General features: G+C 37.5%; 1 protein-coding gene across 2 annotated transcripts in view; it reads left to right on the forward strand.

The window, feature by feature from the left end:
- The window catches only part of SLC22A16 (solute carrier family 22 member 16), a 38,566-nt gene that overhangs the window by 17,625 nt on the left and 6,187 nt on the right, over positions 1-14,754 (forward strand). The window contains exons 2-7 of one of the 2 annotated variants that reach the window (XM_082048130.1): positions 2,294-2,770; positions 5,810-5,927; positions 7,832-8,381; positions 10,159-10,286; positions 10,679-10,788; positions 11,260-11,359. In XM_082048130.1, coding sequence (XP_081904256.1) covers positions 2,294-2,770; positions 5,810-5,927; positions 7,832-8,381; positions 10,159-10,286; positions 10,679-10,788; positions 11,260-11,359 — 1,483 coding nt within the window. The remainder of the gene's footprint in view (positions 1-2,293; positions 2,771-5,809; positions 5,928-7,831; positions 8,382-10,158; positions 10,287-10,678; positions 10,789-11,259; positions 11,360-14,754) is intronic. The other variant, XM_082048131.1, reaches the window with a different exon arrangement.

The following is a 14,754-nucleotide window of genomic DNA, read 5'->3' on the forward strand; positions in this document are numbered from 1 at the left end:
TTGTACTGTGAGAGCTAATTAGAAAACTCAAGATGAATGTGTGGGAGTTTGAAATTATTTAATTCTTCCTCAGTCTGGGAAATACTAACTGGGCTGTCTGACACGGTGGTTGCATAATGACAGATTTTGCAAATGTTCAGGATCCTGGTTCCAGGTATGCCACTTTTTATTAGCTAGGAGAAGATGTAACTGCACATCTTCTAGGGATTAAGTTTGCTAATTTGGTAGAGGTCTTCTAGTCCTAGTTTCAGTCATTTTGCATACTGCAACAATAGCCCAAGTTGTTGAATTCGGTCTTGCTCTGCTACTTCTAAAACAAGTTTGTGTCTTTTGATGGGACCAGTTAAAATAAAACTAGAAGAAGTAAAAATGTTGCTGACCATTTTTGTCCGCATGAATAGGGGGACAAAGGTTACATTTCAGAATAATATCTTTTTTTGTGGTCTGAGATAATCCAAAAGCTTTTCAGAGCACATTTAGCCTTGCTTTGATTTATGGCTAGCTGCTTAATCCTCAAGAAGCTGTCCTCTTGAGAGAGGATTGATAGGCTTAAGGGACACTGTAGTTATGCTGAGCTTCTCTTGATCATATCGCTTTTCCCAACAAGGTTTGTTTGGAAAGAGCAGCACAGCACCTGTGTGAGGATTGCCTTGCAGAGTCTTCAGGAGGGAAGTGGACCCAGCTTCTGAGCTGCCACAGTGGGTTTAGCAATCCATCCCTCTCCTCAGACTGCTATGGAAAAGTCAGTAGAGCTGTCACCAAGAGAAAGTGGGATAAAAAGTGCTGCATCTGAACAGCAACAATGCCATTGGAAAGACAGGATAGACAACCGGGTTTATATTTAGCAAGGAAAGAAATAAGCTAAAAGGCAGAGGAGAATGAGGATGGTGACCTAAGTTACGTTATACAAGAGAGCTGTTTAATCAAAGGTTAATTGAACATTAAGAAAATGTATCCAGCAAATTCTATTTAAATACTTTGGTTATAGATAGTTTAGAAATGAATTAGAAATTGTGATGGTAGATGATTTGAAAGTCCTAGGCTAGGTACTGTTGCAATCTTTGTTCCAGGAATTCAAGGCTAGGTTAGACACATTTTGGAGAGGAGTGATCTGAAGGTCGCATTTGTTACAGGGCCTGGAATTGCCCTGATTTTTTTCCACAAGACATTTCAAGGCAATTGTTTTGTGGGCATAATTTCCTATAACTCCAGCAGATATAGCCTCTGATCATTTTTTAAAAGCTGCTTTTTGTTTCATACTATCAAGGCCCACTGCATACTACAATGAGGATGTACATAGATTAATAGAAGCTCATTGAGTGCTTCTTCAAATTAGTACAATTGATCAGCCTTCAGGAAATAAAAAATGGAGGATAAATCAGAGCTATGTTGTCTTTTCTGAAAAGAATTGTATTAATTATGTGCATAATTTTAACATTTAATTGAGGAAAAGTCTTCTTATGCTTATCAGAAACTGTCTAGAATTTGCAGTCAGTGATACTAGAGTTCATTACAAGTCTTTTGAAATTCAGAATACATGTGCAATTTATATACTAAGATTTATTTGCATCTCAAGCATGTTTTAAAAGTTGTTAAAATGCCAAAATTCAGGCTATGCATAAAGCATTCTTTTACCATGTTTGCTTTATGATACAATCTTTAATGGATAACTGCACACCCTCTTCAAGCCAAAACCTAAACCAGTTTACAGCTATGTTTTGGTACAAAACATTTCACACTGTTCAGATTCTATCTCTCTCTACATATGTCTACATGTATTTTCTCTGTCTTTTAGAGGCAATAAAGAGAGATGGAAGACAGATGAAATACGGTTATATAGCTACAATTAGGTGAAATAAGGGGCATAATGTGACGAGTTTGGTTTATCCGATGCACGTATCTCTATCCCTTGGAACCTGAGGTTGCAACATTTTGGTTTGTCTAACCATTCCAGTAATATAAGGCCTTATTTTGAGGGGATGTACTACAGAGAATTGGAGGGTGGAAGGCTGCTTCAAACTAAGTGCTTAAGTCCAGAATTGTTTCTTGTTAAATGATCTCTGTGTACGGCTAAACACTTGACTAAGAGCAGCATTTATTTCCTGAGAATCAATTACTTCTGCTGCTGTGGATCTTTTCTCATCTTTGGTCTCTTGAAGCAACACTATATAACAAACCACTAGACACTTTAACGATGTCTTCATTTACTGATCCTAACAAAACAATTATGTTGGGGGTTTTTGTCATGTATAGAGGGCTTTTCTTCAGTAAACTTTTTTCTTTCCCTTTACAGATTGCAAGCATGTGTTTATTTTGCCTCTGTTTTTCAAGCTATGTCATGTGGTATCCATTACTTAGCATCTGTGTTCATGGCTGTTACTCCTAACTTTGTATGTGGGATCCCTGGAAATGTGAGTAATGTTCTTTTCTACAACTCCTCTGAATCAAGTATAGAGGACATCTGGACACTATGGACATCAACAGAAAATTACATTGTAGTCCAGCTGGAAAATGGAGAAATTTGGGAACTTAATCAATGCAGCAGGTCCAAACGAGAAGTCGGGTTGGATCTGGCATATGAATACAAAGGCAACAAGTCCATATATTCTTGTTCTGATGGATTTCTCTATGATGATACAAAATGGAAGAGCACTGTTGTTACGCAGTGGGATCTGGTCTGTGACCGAGAATGGCTTGCAAAATTAATCCAGCCTACATTCATGCTTGGAGTCTTGATTGGAGCAGTGATTTTTGGTGACATTGCTGACAGGTAAAGTGTCATCCTCTGAAAACTGTAGCTTCAAATTGCAGTAACTCCATGTGTATATATCTGTTTTGTTGTTTTCATTCACTGTGTATTCATAGCTATGTATTCACAATTTGGGAGGTTTGGATATTTTTTTATTCACAGACATGTTTAACTCAATTTCTTTTTCTGGTAGCAAGTAGTAATTTTAAAATGTATTTGCAAATAATTTGCTTTTAGGGTTTTTTTTCCTACTTTATATCATCCATTGTTCCAAGTCTTGATTCCTCAAACTACTCTGTGCAGCTAGTATTTGCCCTTTGATTTTATTTATTATTTATTTATTTTTAAACAGGAATAGCAATAATTAGTAGTAATAGCCACAGTAAAGCCTGGGAGTAGAATTTCACCTTGTTTTTCACTAGGAGAGCTTCCTCATGGGAACATAGATTTTTATTTCTGAATATGATAAACAGCTGAAGAGCTACTGGAATGTTAAAAATCCTGTATTTTAAAATCACAAATTTCCTACCCTTTGTCATGAGTACAGCTCTGCGGGGCTGATGCAACAGCTTTGAGGATTTGATCAGGCCCCATGTTCTGAAAACAAACACCTGTACACTATTTTTCCTTGCTCTCCAATTGTAGTTTTTCCCTGAAAAGTTAACTTAAACTTCATTCTCTTGAAAGTTAGCCCAGATAGGAGGAAAAATGGTTGTCCATGAGCTGTGCTGTAGTTTCATTTATTTACCAGCACGTACAAAGTTCTGTTTGAGCAGGAGAGTCAGTCCGTGGAGGATCTCGACCCGAGCAGCCCCTTGCTCACAGTGCCCAGGCTGTTCTTCAGCCGCTCTCATGTGGCATTTCCACCTGGGCGTCACCTGGGATCACACACTGAGATCTGGCGTCAGAGCTGGACTCAGCAGCAGCAGAGAGATCCAGGATATACGTCTGTATCCTCCTGCTTCTCTTGGTTTTCTCTCTCCACACAATCCCATGTATTCCTCCCTCAGAAGAATGACCAGCTGTGCCCCTCTATCCCTACGAGAGTCAAACACCTAAGCTATGTTGTACTTGGTTTTGTCTCAGGCAGTTTATGTACCTGTGTTTTGCTTTGAAGACTGGTTTAGCATCATTGATCTCTTTCTATAATGAAGCTTGTTGAATAACAACACTTGTTAGTTAGGTGGAGGATGATGTAAGTATAATATGTATGTGTGTGTACATATACATATATATATATAGGGGGGTTGCGGAGTCTCCTTCTCTGGAGACATTCAAAACCCACCTGGACATGTTCCTGTGCAACCTCACCTAGGCGTTCCTGCTCCAGCAGGGGGATTGGACTAGATGATCTTTTGAGGTCCCTTCCAATCCCAAACATACTGTGATACTGTGAGATATGTGTATATATATATATGTAACAGTAACAGTATAAGCAGAAAAAGGAGACCAGACATGTTGTTTTCTGATTCTTTTTAATTAGCACAATGCTACGGTGCGACAGTTACAATGTGGGAATGCAAAAGAAAAAATTACTATTTTTTTTTTTTTTTAACTTGGCTTTTAGGACACATGGAATCAATCTTGCCTCCTGATCCAAGTCTTTGTAAAACCAAGTTTAATACAAAACCAGAATATAATGCCAACATTTGTTCTGCATCCCTTTAAAACATTCATAGCTTTATTAATTAATACTCAGACATGATTTATAAGGTTATGATCATATTGTTCTCATTTCCATTAATTCAAGCCATGGACAACCAGTTAAGATAATACACACATTCTGAGTTGCAGATCTACAACTGTAGATTTTACAGCTGAAAAATACTATTTTCTGACACATCCTGGCTGGTGGGAAATACGTTTGTGGGTTCCTCCCATTCCCCATTAACAGATTTCCCAACAGAAGAACTCTGACAGCTGGGACTCACTGGGACCTCTTCTGGCAGGAATCATAGGCCAAATGTGCATGACTCCAGGTCAAGGTTGGAGAAAAACAGGAGATGTTTTAATGTAGTACCAAGTACTCACACACTAAAAACGACAAATGAGCCCACAATCCTGAAAGTCCTTAAACTCTCTGTCTAAATGTAATATTCACATCTGTGAAAAGCTGTTTGCAGTGGAGCAGATAATAGGAGTCCAAGGGAATATTACCAGGGAAGAAAAACAATTCCACACATTTGGTATTACAGGACATTTGTAGATAGAATATAATGAATCCTCAACAGAGTCTTGTATATCTACTGCAGATTTCTAGGTTTTTCTCCTCAGATGAGCTGCTTATTGGTAGCATGTGCTCACTTGTTTAGTCACAACAGGCTCTACTTGGTGTATTTTCTCCCTGAGATATGGGAAGATAAACAAATACAAGTTCCTTTTTACTAAATGCCCTTCTTACACACTGAAAATTACTCTGTTGTTGTTGGGAAGCTAATATTTGACATTGGTTTTTTTGTGGTTAGTATACTAGCTTCCTGGATTTCTGTGTTTGTATATGCATGTATGCTATGATGCAATCAGAAAATTCAGGAGAACTATGGAATTATCATTTATTAGAGTATTCAACTTCAAATAACTGAACAAAGATATGTTACAGAAGCTTTTCATTACTATCCAAATTGGTTGTTACTTTGGCAAGAGATGGCATGTATCACAGCTAACTTTTGTTTGAAATTATTAACTAGACTTTACTTAATATAAAAGATCTGAAAAAGTGAGACTTACCTACTGTCCTCACAGATAAGACAGAGTAAATGTGCAGATTAGCTATGTAGAAGTTAAACTTGAAACTGGAGGTGAACATATGTAATGACCACTTCTGCACATTGCTTCCAGCCAAGAATTGTGGAAGTTCCACCCATAAGAGCTTCCTTTTTCTTGGAAGCTGGAATTACTGAAAAATTAATACAGGTAACTAAACCAGAGTTTCTATGGTGAGTGAAAGTTTCAAGTACAGTATTTTCAGACTCATTTCCAGATAGGGTCTCTGGAGTTGCAGGTATATTTTAATAGATTGTTCGTGCTTGTTCTTAATTTTATTACTGCTGTAATTTGCAGACTGGGAAGACAGCGTGTTATATGGTTCACAAGTGCTTGTCAGTTTTTATTTGGCATCGCAGTGGCCTTCACATATGACTACTACAGTTTCGTGATTGTGCGCTTTCTCCTTGCTATGGTAAGAAAGGATGTTCACCCTGGCTCTTTTCATGTGTCATTTCCTACCCCTTCTCAGGAAAACCTCCCTTTTTAAATTGTTTCCTCCCCTACTTCATTATTCTAAAGCCCCCTCTGTTGCACTTATTTCAGCAGAGCAGGGAGAGTCTGAATGTTCTTGGACCACAGCACTTTTCTTCTTTGAATTAATAGAAAGCATCTGTATGAAGCAGTGTTTGGTACTTCCTCCATCCCAACCTCTGCTGGACTGGTAATTAAATACCAAGTGTGAGCAGCAAACTCCGGATTCTGCATCGCAGCTGCCATTGCATTGCTCCTTATTGCTAGAAATGGTGTATATTTTTCTTGAAGTAATAAGTCTACAATAAGTAGGATTTTTACCTCTACCATTTTGAAGTGATGGAGGAGAGATGCACATTTTCTCTTCCATGCATCTCTTTGGTCTTTTGAGCTACATCTGGAATACTAAATACATAGGTAGACATGTTTAACACCTAGGTGTTTATACTGTACTTAAGGGTATTCCAGTATGCGTGCTTATGTGTATCTATACACATACTTTCATATGTATGTATGATATATATGCAGCATCTGATATATATTCAATGTTTATACATAGCAACTTATTTTAAATTACTATTTTACATCCCAAAACATAATATTTTTAGTCTTTCACTATATAATGCATAAAGAAATTAGAATGCTATTAGAAGAAAAATTATGTAATGTATGTATGTATTTGAAGTAGGTTAGGAATTTGAAAATAATCACATAATCTATTTTATTCCTGCTGACAGTGCATAAGTCAAGACAGGACCTTGCACCTGGAGCTCCCCTTGCCTGATTAGAGCTCAGAAGGATATCCTAGCAGGAAAAACCTGTGTGAGCATTGCAGCCTTGAACAGTGAGATCAACAGGAGTCCCTCTACTGACTCCCTTGGCTGTTGATGCTGAGGGCTGTGAATAGTTTAGAAAAGCAAAAAAGCTCTGAGCTGACCAATGCTGCAGGTTTTAACTGCCCACTGGAACTGATTTGTGAAATGGAGCTCTAAAGCTCCAGCCCTGTGCCACTGAGATCAGCACAGCTTTCCTGTCAGGGTCAGTGGGTTCAGAATCAGATAATAACTGGAATATTTTGAAACAGAAAATTGGTTAATCAAAACAATGTAGTGGAATATTTTATAGTCTAGATTTTCTAGCTATGGTTTGAAATGTTTTGAGATACCAAGAGTCTGACTTGCTAGAGAAACTGAAATATATATTTTCAATAATATATCTTTTCAGTGAAGAATACTATAGTGCAGAACATGCCATTAATTGCACTCGCTAAGTATGAGAATCTATAACCATACATATGAGATTCTCTTCCAACACTGTAAAAATTTGCTGTAATGAGATAATTTACAAGGGTGTGGAAGGGAATTCTCTGTAAATTTTTAGTTCTCTGACATACAGATTATTAATAGTCTACTTAAAAGCCAAGGTCAAGATTTTCAGAAGTGGCAATTACTTCAAGGGACCTAATTTTCCTGAGCGTCCAGTTTGCGATGTCTTTAATGGACCAAATTTTTGGAGGTGAAGGGCTCAATGACATCAGCAAATTAGGCTCTTTTTCAGGTGTCTCTTGCTGGCTTTCCACCACTGCAGAGAAGCATCCAAAATCCCTTCACATTTTTTAAATACAGTGTCCGGGCAGTCTGAAGTTTTGAGTGAACTTTTTCGCCAGCTGATTTGTTTCCAGGGTTCCCTTTTTTTCCGTCAGTGTGGGACTTGCCAGTGTGGTGGCCATTAAGCATGCACAAACATGGGACACCGTTAGCTGTTTGTTTTTACTGCTGTTGCACAAGGAGAATAGATACAAACCTCACTTGCTTCTTTTTTTTTGTCTCCCCCCTTACCCCCCAGGTTTCCAGTGGCTATCTGGTTGTGGCTTTTGTTTATGTGACTGAATTTGTTGGCATTAAAGCACGAACCTGGGCTTCTATGCATGTCCATGCTTTTTTTGCTATGGGAATTATGGTTGTGGCACTCGTGGGATTTTTGGTTCGGACCTGGTGGGTCTATCAGATATTTCTCTCCATAGCGACTCTTCCATTTATCCTCTGCTGCTGGATGCTCCCAGAAACACCTTTTTGGCTCCTGTCAGAGAAAAGATATGAAGATGCACAAAAAGTAATTGATATAATGGCAAGATGGAATAAAGTGAGTACTCCCTGCAAAGTTTCTGAACTGTACTCAGTCCAACAAGATGATTCGGTAAGAGACAGAACAGGTGACAATGGCACATCCTCAAGAAAGAAGCACAATATCTTAGACCTGTTTTGTAACTGGCACATTGCAAGAAGGACCATCACAGTCTGGCTGATCTGGTTCACTGGGAGCTTGGGGTACTACGTCTTCTCCCTCAGTTCTGTCAGTCTAGGAGGCAATGAATATTTAAACCTCTTTCTCATAGGTAAGTATTTTTTGTACCTTATTCTGTTTATGACAGAACTAGAACATAACATTTAGAAATGTCTAGAGATTTGACAGCCAATTTTTTAACTTTGTTAATTCAATTCCGAACATTGTTCAAAAAGTTTATTGCTAACTCTTCATAAAGTTGACTAACACAGGAGTATGATTGACTGCTGATTTCACTGTTTCTAAACACTGTCTTTGTGGTTGTAAAACTATATTCTGCTTGTCTCCCCTTTGCCCTGCAAGCATATAGCAGATCCACACAAACACCAAGGGAAGTAGACCAGCAACATAAAATTCACATGCCTCTGTTAAAGGCACAAACTAGGAAAACAAGAGAAAACAAATTATTCCTTTAATCACTTAGAGTCATGATATATTGAGTCTGTCTGTGTAGAAAATAGATTCATGATTCTCAGAAGCCAGAGTAGTTTTAATTTTCTCAAAAGTGTATCTTTATTTGTAATATTCCTTTAATTTTGTTGGTCTGACTGTAGTCTTCCTCTGGTATGTAAGTTGTTTATAAAGATGACTCAGTGCATTCAAGGCCTGATTCAAAGTTTGTTAAGATCAGTGAAAATATTCCATTGACTTCAGAAGACTCTAGATCAGGCAGGCAGCTCTGGGGCAGCAAAGAATTAAATCATGTGCTGTGCTTTATGCAACTGAGTGCTCTCAGTGAAGCAAACATGACTGTTCATGTACATAAGCACACAGGAGGACTGAGGCTCTCAAGAATTCAGTTTGTGTTTTCACATATAACAGCGTATTGGTGGACTGATGTGTTGAAGAGTGGATGCTAATATTGCACAGATAACTCTTATGGTGGAGTACAGTGCGTAAATCACCATACCCACCTGTTCTAAAAACATTTTAGAAGACTAACAGGCACCGAATAACTGCAACCTGCTTTTACCAACACAAACCCAAAAGATTGTTTCCCAATATTACAGGTGTATTGACACATTATAGATGCCTAGTAAAAATGCAGCCTATTTGTTCAGCTCTGTATCTTATGATGTTCTTCCTTGACTCTACATTGGACATAGCAGCATTCCTCACGAGCAAGGTGGTTTAAAACATGTTTGAACTGTCTTAGGTTCAATATAATTTATCTATGGGCAAATCACGTTTACACAGGGTTTGTGAACAGTTCTAGCCAAACACCAGTTCCTTTAGAGCTTCAGAATAAACAAACATTAGGAAGAGAGTATCTGAGAGTGGGGTTTTGTGAGCAGCTGCCCTCTTTTCAATGGAGAGAAAGCTGGAACCGCACTCTCTGAATTCTCTGACTCAGAGAAACCAGACCCAGAGAGACAGTGCTGGCCTTTTACACCAGGCTGGTTCTGGGCTGAAGCTGCGTGTTGCTGTGGCACCAGCAATAGTCCTTCTGGACATACTTAAGCTGTTTCTGTGAAAATATCTGAAGCAGAAGAGCAGCAAATGGAGAGCTTTCAGTCACAAGTGCCAGTGTCATAAAAGCAGGATTTTGGCCTTGCTGTTTTCTGTATTTTTCCACCCCAAAGAGAACTGGAGGTGCTCTGTGCTGTGAAATCCATTTCCTTGTCCTTCTCCATCCCCCACTACCATATTTAGGCCATGTTTTCTGCCTTCTCTTGCCACTGCTGTTATCAAATGAACTAGCCCAACACACTGGTTATCTCTAGATTTCACTGATTACCCCCTACATTAAATTAATCCTCATAAAGAGGAAGTTAGAGTTATAACATAAATATGTGTAATCATGACTTAAAATAATTTCATACTGACAGGTGCTGTGGAGTTGCCTTGCTATATCATTGCTTGCATTGGGATGGACAAACTGGGAAGGAGAAACACACTCATTCCGTTCCTTATTTTAAGTGCACTGATCTGTGTTTTAATTATGTTCATACCTCAGGTTAGTCACGTATCATTAAAAGTGTTCCTACAGTAGAAATTGATTTTAAAGGCTCTTAAGCCTGTAGATGCAGCTGCTCTTTCTAAATCATATAGCTGATTAAAGGCTGTTTTTAAATTGCAGCTGCCAGTCTAAGATAGATTTCTGTATTTTCAGTACAGGTTTCATTATCATTGCTGGAGTCACATGTAAAATGTTCCCAGCGCTTCAGTGAACCAAGACTGGTAAAAAGTGACATGGACACTAGTTATATATTAAGACTGATTTTAAAAAAGCAAGCAATAAGTATTGCTTGTTGTTTAAAGAAGGGTCACAACTTTTGAAGGATTTAAATAAAGTTTGGAACAATTTTGTTTTCTGGTGATTTATTTATTTGTGCTCTCTTTCAATAGGATTTCAGTATATTAATTATCTTAGCAAATATGGCTGGAAAATTTTCAATAGGTGTGGCATTTGGCCTTATCTATCTCTACACAGCAGAACTGTACCCAACAATTGTAAGGTAAGAACTTTGGCCAGTTTTGTGGTTTTCATTACTTTGCTATTATTTCCTTTCCTTTGTTATGCTCCTGTGCCAGATCCAGCAGCTCATGGCATCAGTGCTGGTGGTCTGAAAGACTTGGTGTGGGATGAGTTCCTCAGTTGCTTCAGAGTTGTCTAGTGTTTGGCTGTATCATACATTTTTATTTTTCATTTCCATGTGCATTGATTTATTTCATTGGGGAACTAGAAGAATAATCAACACTTCCTTAAACATTATTTAGGGCTTTCTTTAAAGTCCTGGTTGTTCATTCTGTGGTCTATGCTGAAGTATGATTATATTTTTAATCTGAATTATAGAAGCAGCTACATTTCACTACGATATGAATTTACACTGGTGTAGTGATAGCTACTGATGTTTTAAGTGTCTGTGCATTCTCATTGTTTCTTTTATCTGCCAGAATTCTTATCAAAGTCCTTCTTTGATGTGTAGGTCACTTGCTGTTGGAAGTGGAAGTATGATGTGTCGTGTAGGAAGTGTGGTTGCTCCTTTCTGTGTTTATCTGAGAAGTGTTTGGATTTTCATGCCACTTGTAAGTATTTATTTCAATGGTGAATGTTTCTGGTTTTGAAAAGGCGTATGTGTCACTTGTTTTCTCAGGAACCAAAAGCTGAACTTTTATTTTGAAAAGGAACTTGAGTGAACCATTCTTGTTCTAAATATTAGGTCTCAAAGATTAGTAACTTCATATTGTTAAAAACATGCAGCCAAAGCAAAAGGGAGACTTTGAGTCACTGAAATCTTCTGAAATGTTTTTATGATGGAAGACATAAAAACAATCATGCACAGAATCCTAGTATAAAATTGGTAAAAATGTTTTCCATAAAAATATACTTAGGCTACCATGTAACATTTAGGAAGGGCCTTAGTCCATATTTCTTAGTCCATACCTGCTCTGCAGGTCTAGCAGTTCTTGACCATGTTCCTGATTTATTCTTACTCTTTTCCAAAGGCACAGTTTTTCCACTCCTGGAATTCACTGTGGGTGGCAGGTTTTTGTTATATTATTCCTTGACCTTTTCCATAGATTCTCTGGGACATTGCAACTTTGCAATAGCCTTCCAAAAGATCAAGAATGTCTTATGACTACTATACTTGGTCTTTACAGCTGTCCCAAAGCTCCCTTTTTGTGCTTTTCATTTACAAGAACTGAACAAAATAATTCATGAGATAGAAAAAGAGAAGCAAATGGTGTACTGATGATGTTCATGGTGACTTTGACAAGCAACAGAACCTTGGATTCATTAAGCACATCCTACTTGTAGGTTACTCCAGGTCATGCTACCATTAGGTTTTGTCTTCTACCACCAGTTGCGCCAGGAAAACAGAGGTGGCACCGTTCCTTCATGGACTTTGGGCATTTTTTCTGCATTATGTAGCTTCAGATCCGTTTTGGACAAAATATTTTATACATGTCCTGCTCACAGATGAATCACATTTCTTCATTACATTTCTGTTAGGAGGCATTTGCTGCTGAGAAATCCTGCAGCTATTCAATCCCTTTTTTCTCCTGAAGTATAATTTATGCCCATATATGTAAAACCACAAGGAATTAGAATGTTTTTGTTAAAGCTTTAAGTAGAGGAAAGTTTATTAATGATTTTAATATAGTCTGACTTCTTTCAAAACCCCTTAGAATTTACTGTGACTAGCACACCAATGTTATTTGTAGATTATACATGTCAGAAGGTGAAAATGTAATGGGATATGTTTTTAACCTGGATTCTTATTCTAATTTTGTTTACCACATTGGAATTTCCTGAAAAGTTGGCATTGTGACTTTTTGATTTTGCAACTATAAAATATTCAATTATAGGTGCTAGAGATTGGTTTCAGAGAATTCTTAGGAACTGGTTTCATTATTTAAATTAATTATTTTCAGTTGTTTTGGGTTAAAATCAAGAGGATGTAGGAGACAACAAATTAACTTATTCACCCAAGCTCCTAAAAACTCTTCTTAATAATGGCCCCACACAAAGCGAAATATCATCCCAGAAAAGACGGAGAAACATTTGCACAGCAGAGTGGTCATGGGAGAACATTCTTTTTCTTTTGTCAGTGTTTTGCCTTTACTGGCTGAGATAAGCTTTATCTGTGCAGAAGTGCTGCAGTTAAACCACAGATGGGGAGTGCTCAAACATGCTGGAGAGCAGTGCAAATGGCTGTAAAACAGAGGAACTATTTCAGCTGTGAGCAAGTCTTGATGTACTAAAAGTATTCAGAGTATTTGTAGAGTTGTGTAGTAGTTCACAGCGAATATGTTTTCATTAGTAGTTCCAATTATAAAACGTTCGTCAGTTTATTAAATAGGCTTGACTTGAGTTGGAGCATAGTGTGCCAAGTCTTGGGTCACGTAGGTGTTTTGGAATGGAAGTGAAATGAAATGGATTACATTTGTAAGTAAACTGATATACATCATGTTGATCTATTGTACACACCGCACATTGTCAAGCAGTTACTAGTGCTATTTGTTTGACAGTCTGCCTCCTGTACAGTTGTGCCACTTGTGAGTTATGCCAGCATCTCATTGAATGCCTATAAATCTTGAATAACTTGCCAAGTATGTTTTTCTCGTGACAACTTTCCAGAAAACATACAGTAAAGGAACTGCTCCATGTATAACCTATTTCTGTTTCTCAGCTGTTAAGAATTATATTACAGTAGCCCTTTAGCAGAATTGATTTTTCTCTCAGATAAACCGCAAATTAGAAATTTAAAAAATCCTTCACTAAGGTCAGTAAAGTTAAATGAATGCAAATCCTGTCTCTAATACTAGTGGATTTTCAGGAAAAAAAAAAATAAAGTAGGATTTTTGTAAATAAGATCACATTTTAGATTGGTTCATAGCCGCATCAGATATGAATATGAATATAAATAGCAGATTAGAATAATGGTTTGTTCTCAGAAGTATTATTTTGTAGGGATATTTAATTCAAATTACCTTTTGTTCCAAACTAAATATATTAACTCCTGGTATCAGACCACTGTGAAATTAAAATTGTTGCTCCAGGTAGGGAGGAAGACATATGAAAAATGGTGGTAAATCTTTTTTTTGGAAGTTATTTATGGTAGCTGTTAGATGCTGCTGGCTGTACTGAAGTGTTGGGAATACTTTGAGAGTTTGACTAAGCAGAAAGTCACATTTCAAATTAAGATGCTGCAAAAGCAATGAATTTAAGTAGGTTGTCCTGTCAAATTAATTTCAGTGGAGCTTAAACACACATAAATACTTTGCACACTAGTACACTTTAATCCATAAATGTTTAACTCATTGACTATATCAGAAGAACATTCTGATGCTGCACTATATACATAAAATAGTACATACATAGACAATGTACATATTCGTTATGAACAAGCAAAGGGCTAAATTGTGTCACATACTTCATGAATTATGCCAAGATTAGTCTGCAAAAGACTTGCTTTCACTAAATGTGCGTAACTTCATTGATAAGTGTGAATACTGCCCTTGAAAAGGTAAATGACATTTGAAAAGTCCTTTCATAAATATGCTCTGACTTAATTGCTTCATATTCTGTCTTTTGTAGAAAAAATATTGGAGAATGTTTTGTAGGGTCAGGGAGAAGGGAAACACGTTGCATTAGTCTTTGTGTAGCAGCTTTCACAATGAAAAAATACAACTAGCACATGATGTAATAAAGGTAAAGAGAGCTGAGATGATGTGTATGCTTACAGAATAGTGAGAGTTTGCAGGGGAATAACAGGTAGGTTCACAAGGAAGGAAAACATGAGAAGAATGCAAAATGTCCAGAAGACAAAGCGAAACAGAGGAGACACACATACTCAAAGCACACAGTGTTGCTTTAACCTTGTTCTGTTGGGCATCACTACTGACCCTGTTCTCATAAACTCCAAATGTACCAGTATCCATACGCTTCAGTATCCTTTACAGCCCTCATTATCCTC

Source organism: Streptopelia decaocto (assembly GCF_964273445.1).
Source record: "Streptopelia decaocto genome assembly, chromosome: 3".
NCBI classification, from domain to species: domain Eukaryota; kingdom Metazoa; phylum Chordata; class Aves; order Columbiformes; family Columbidae; genus Streptopelia; species Streptopelia decaocto.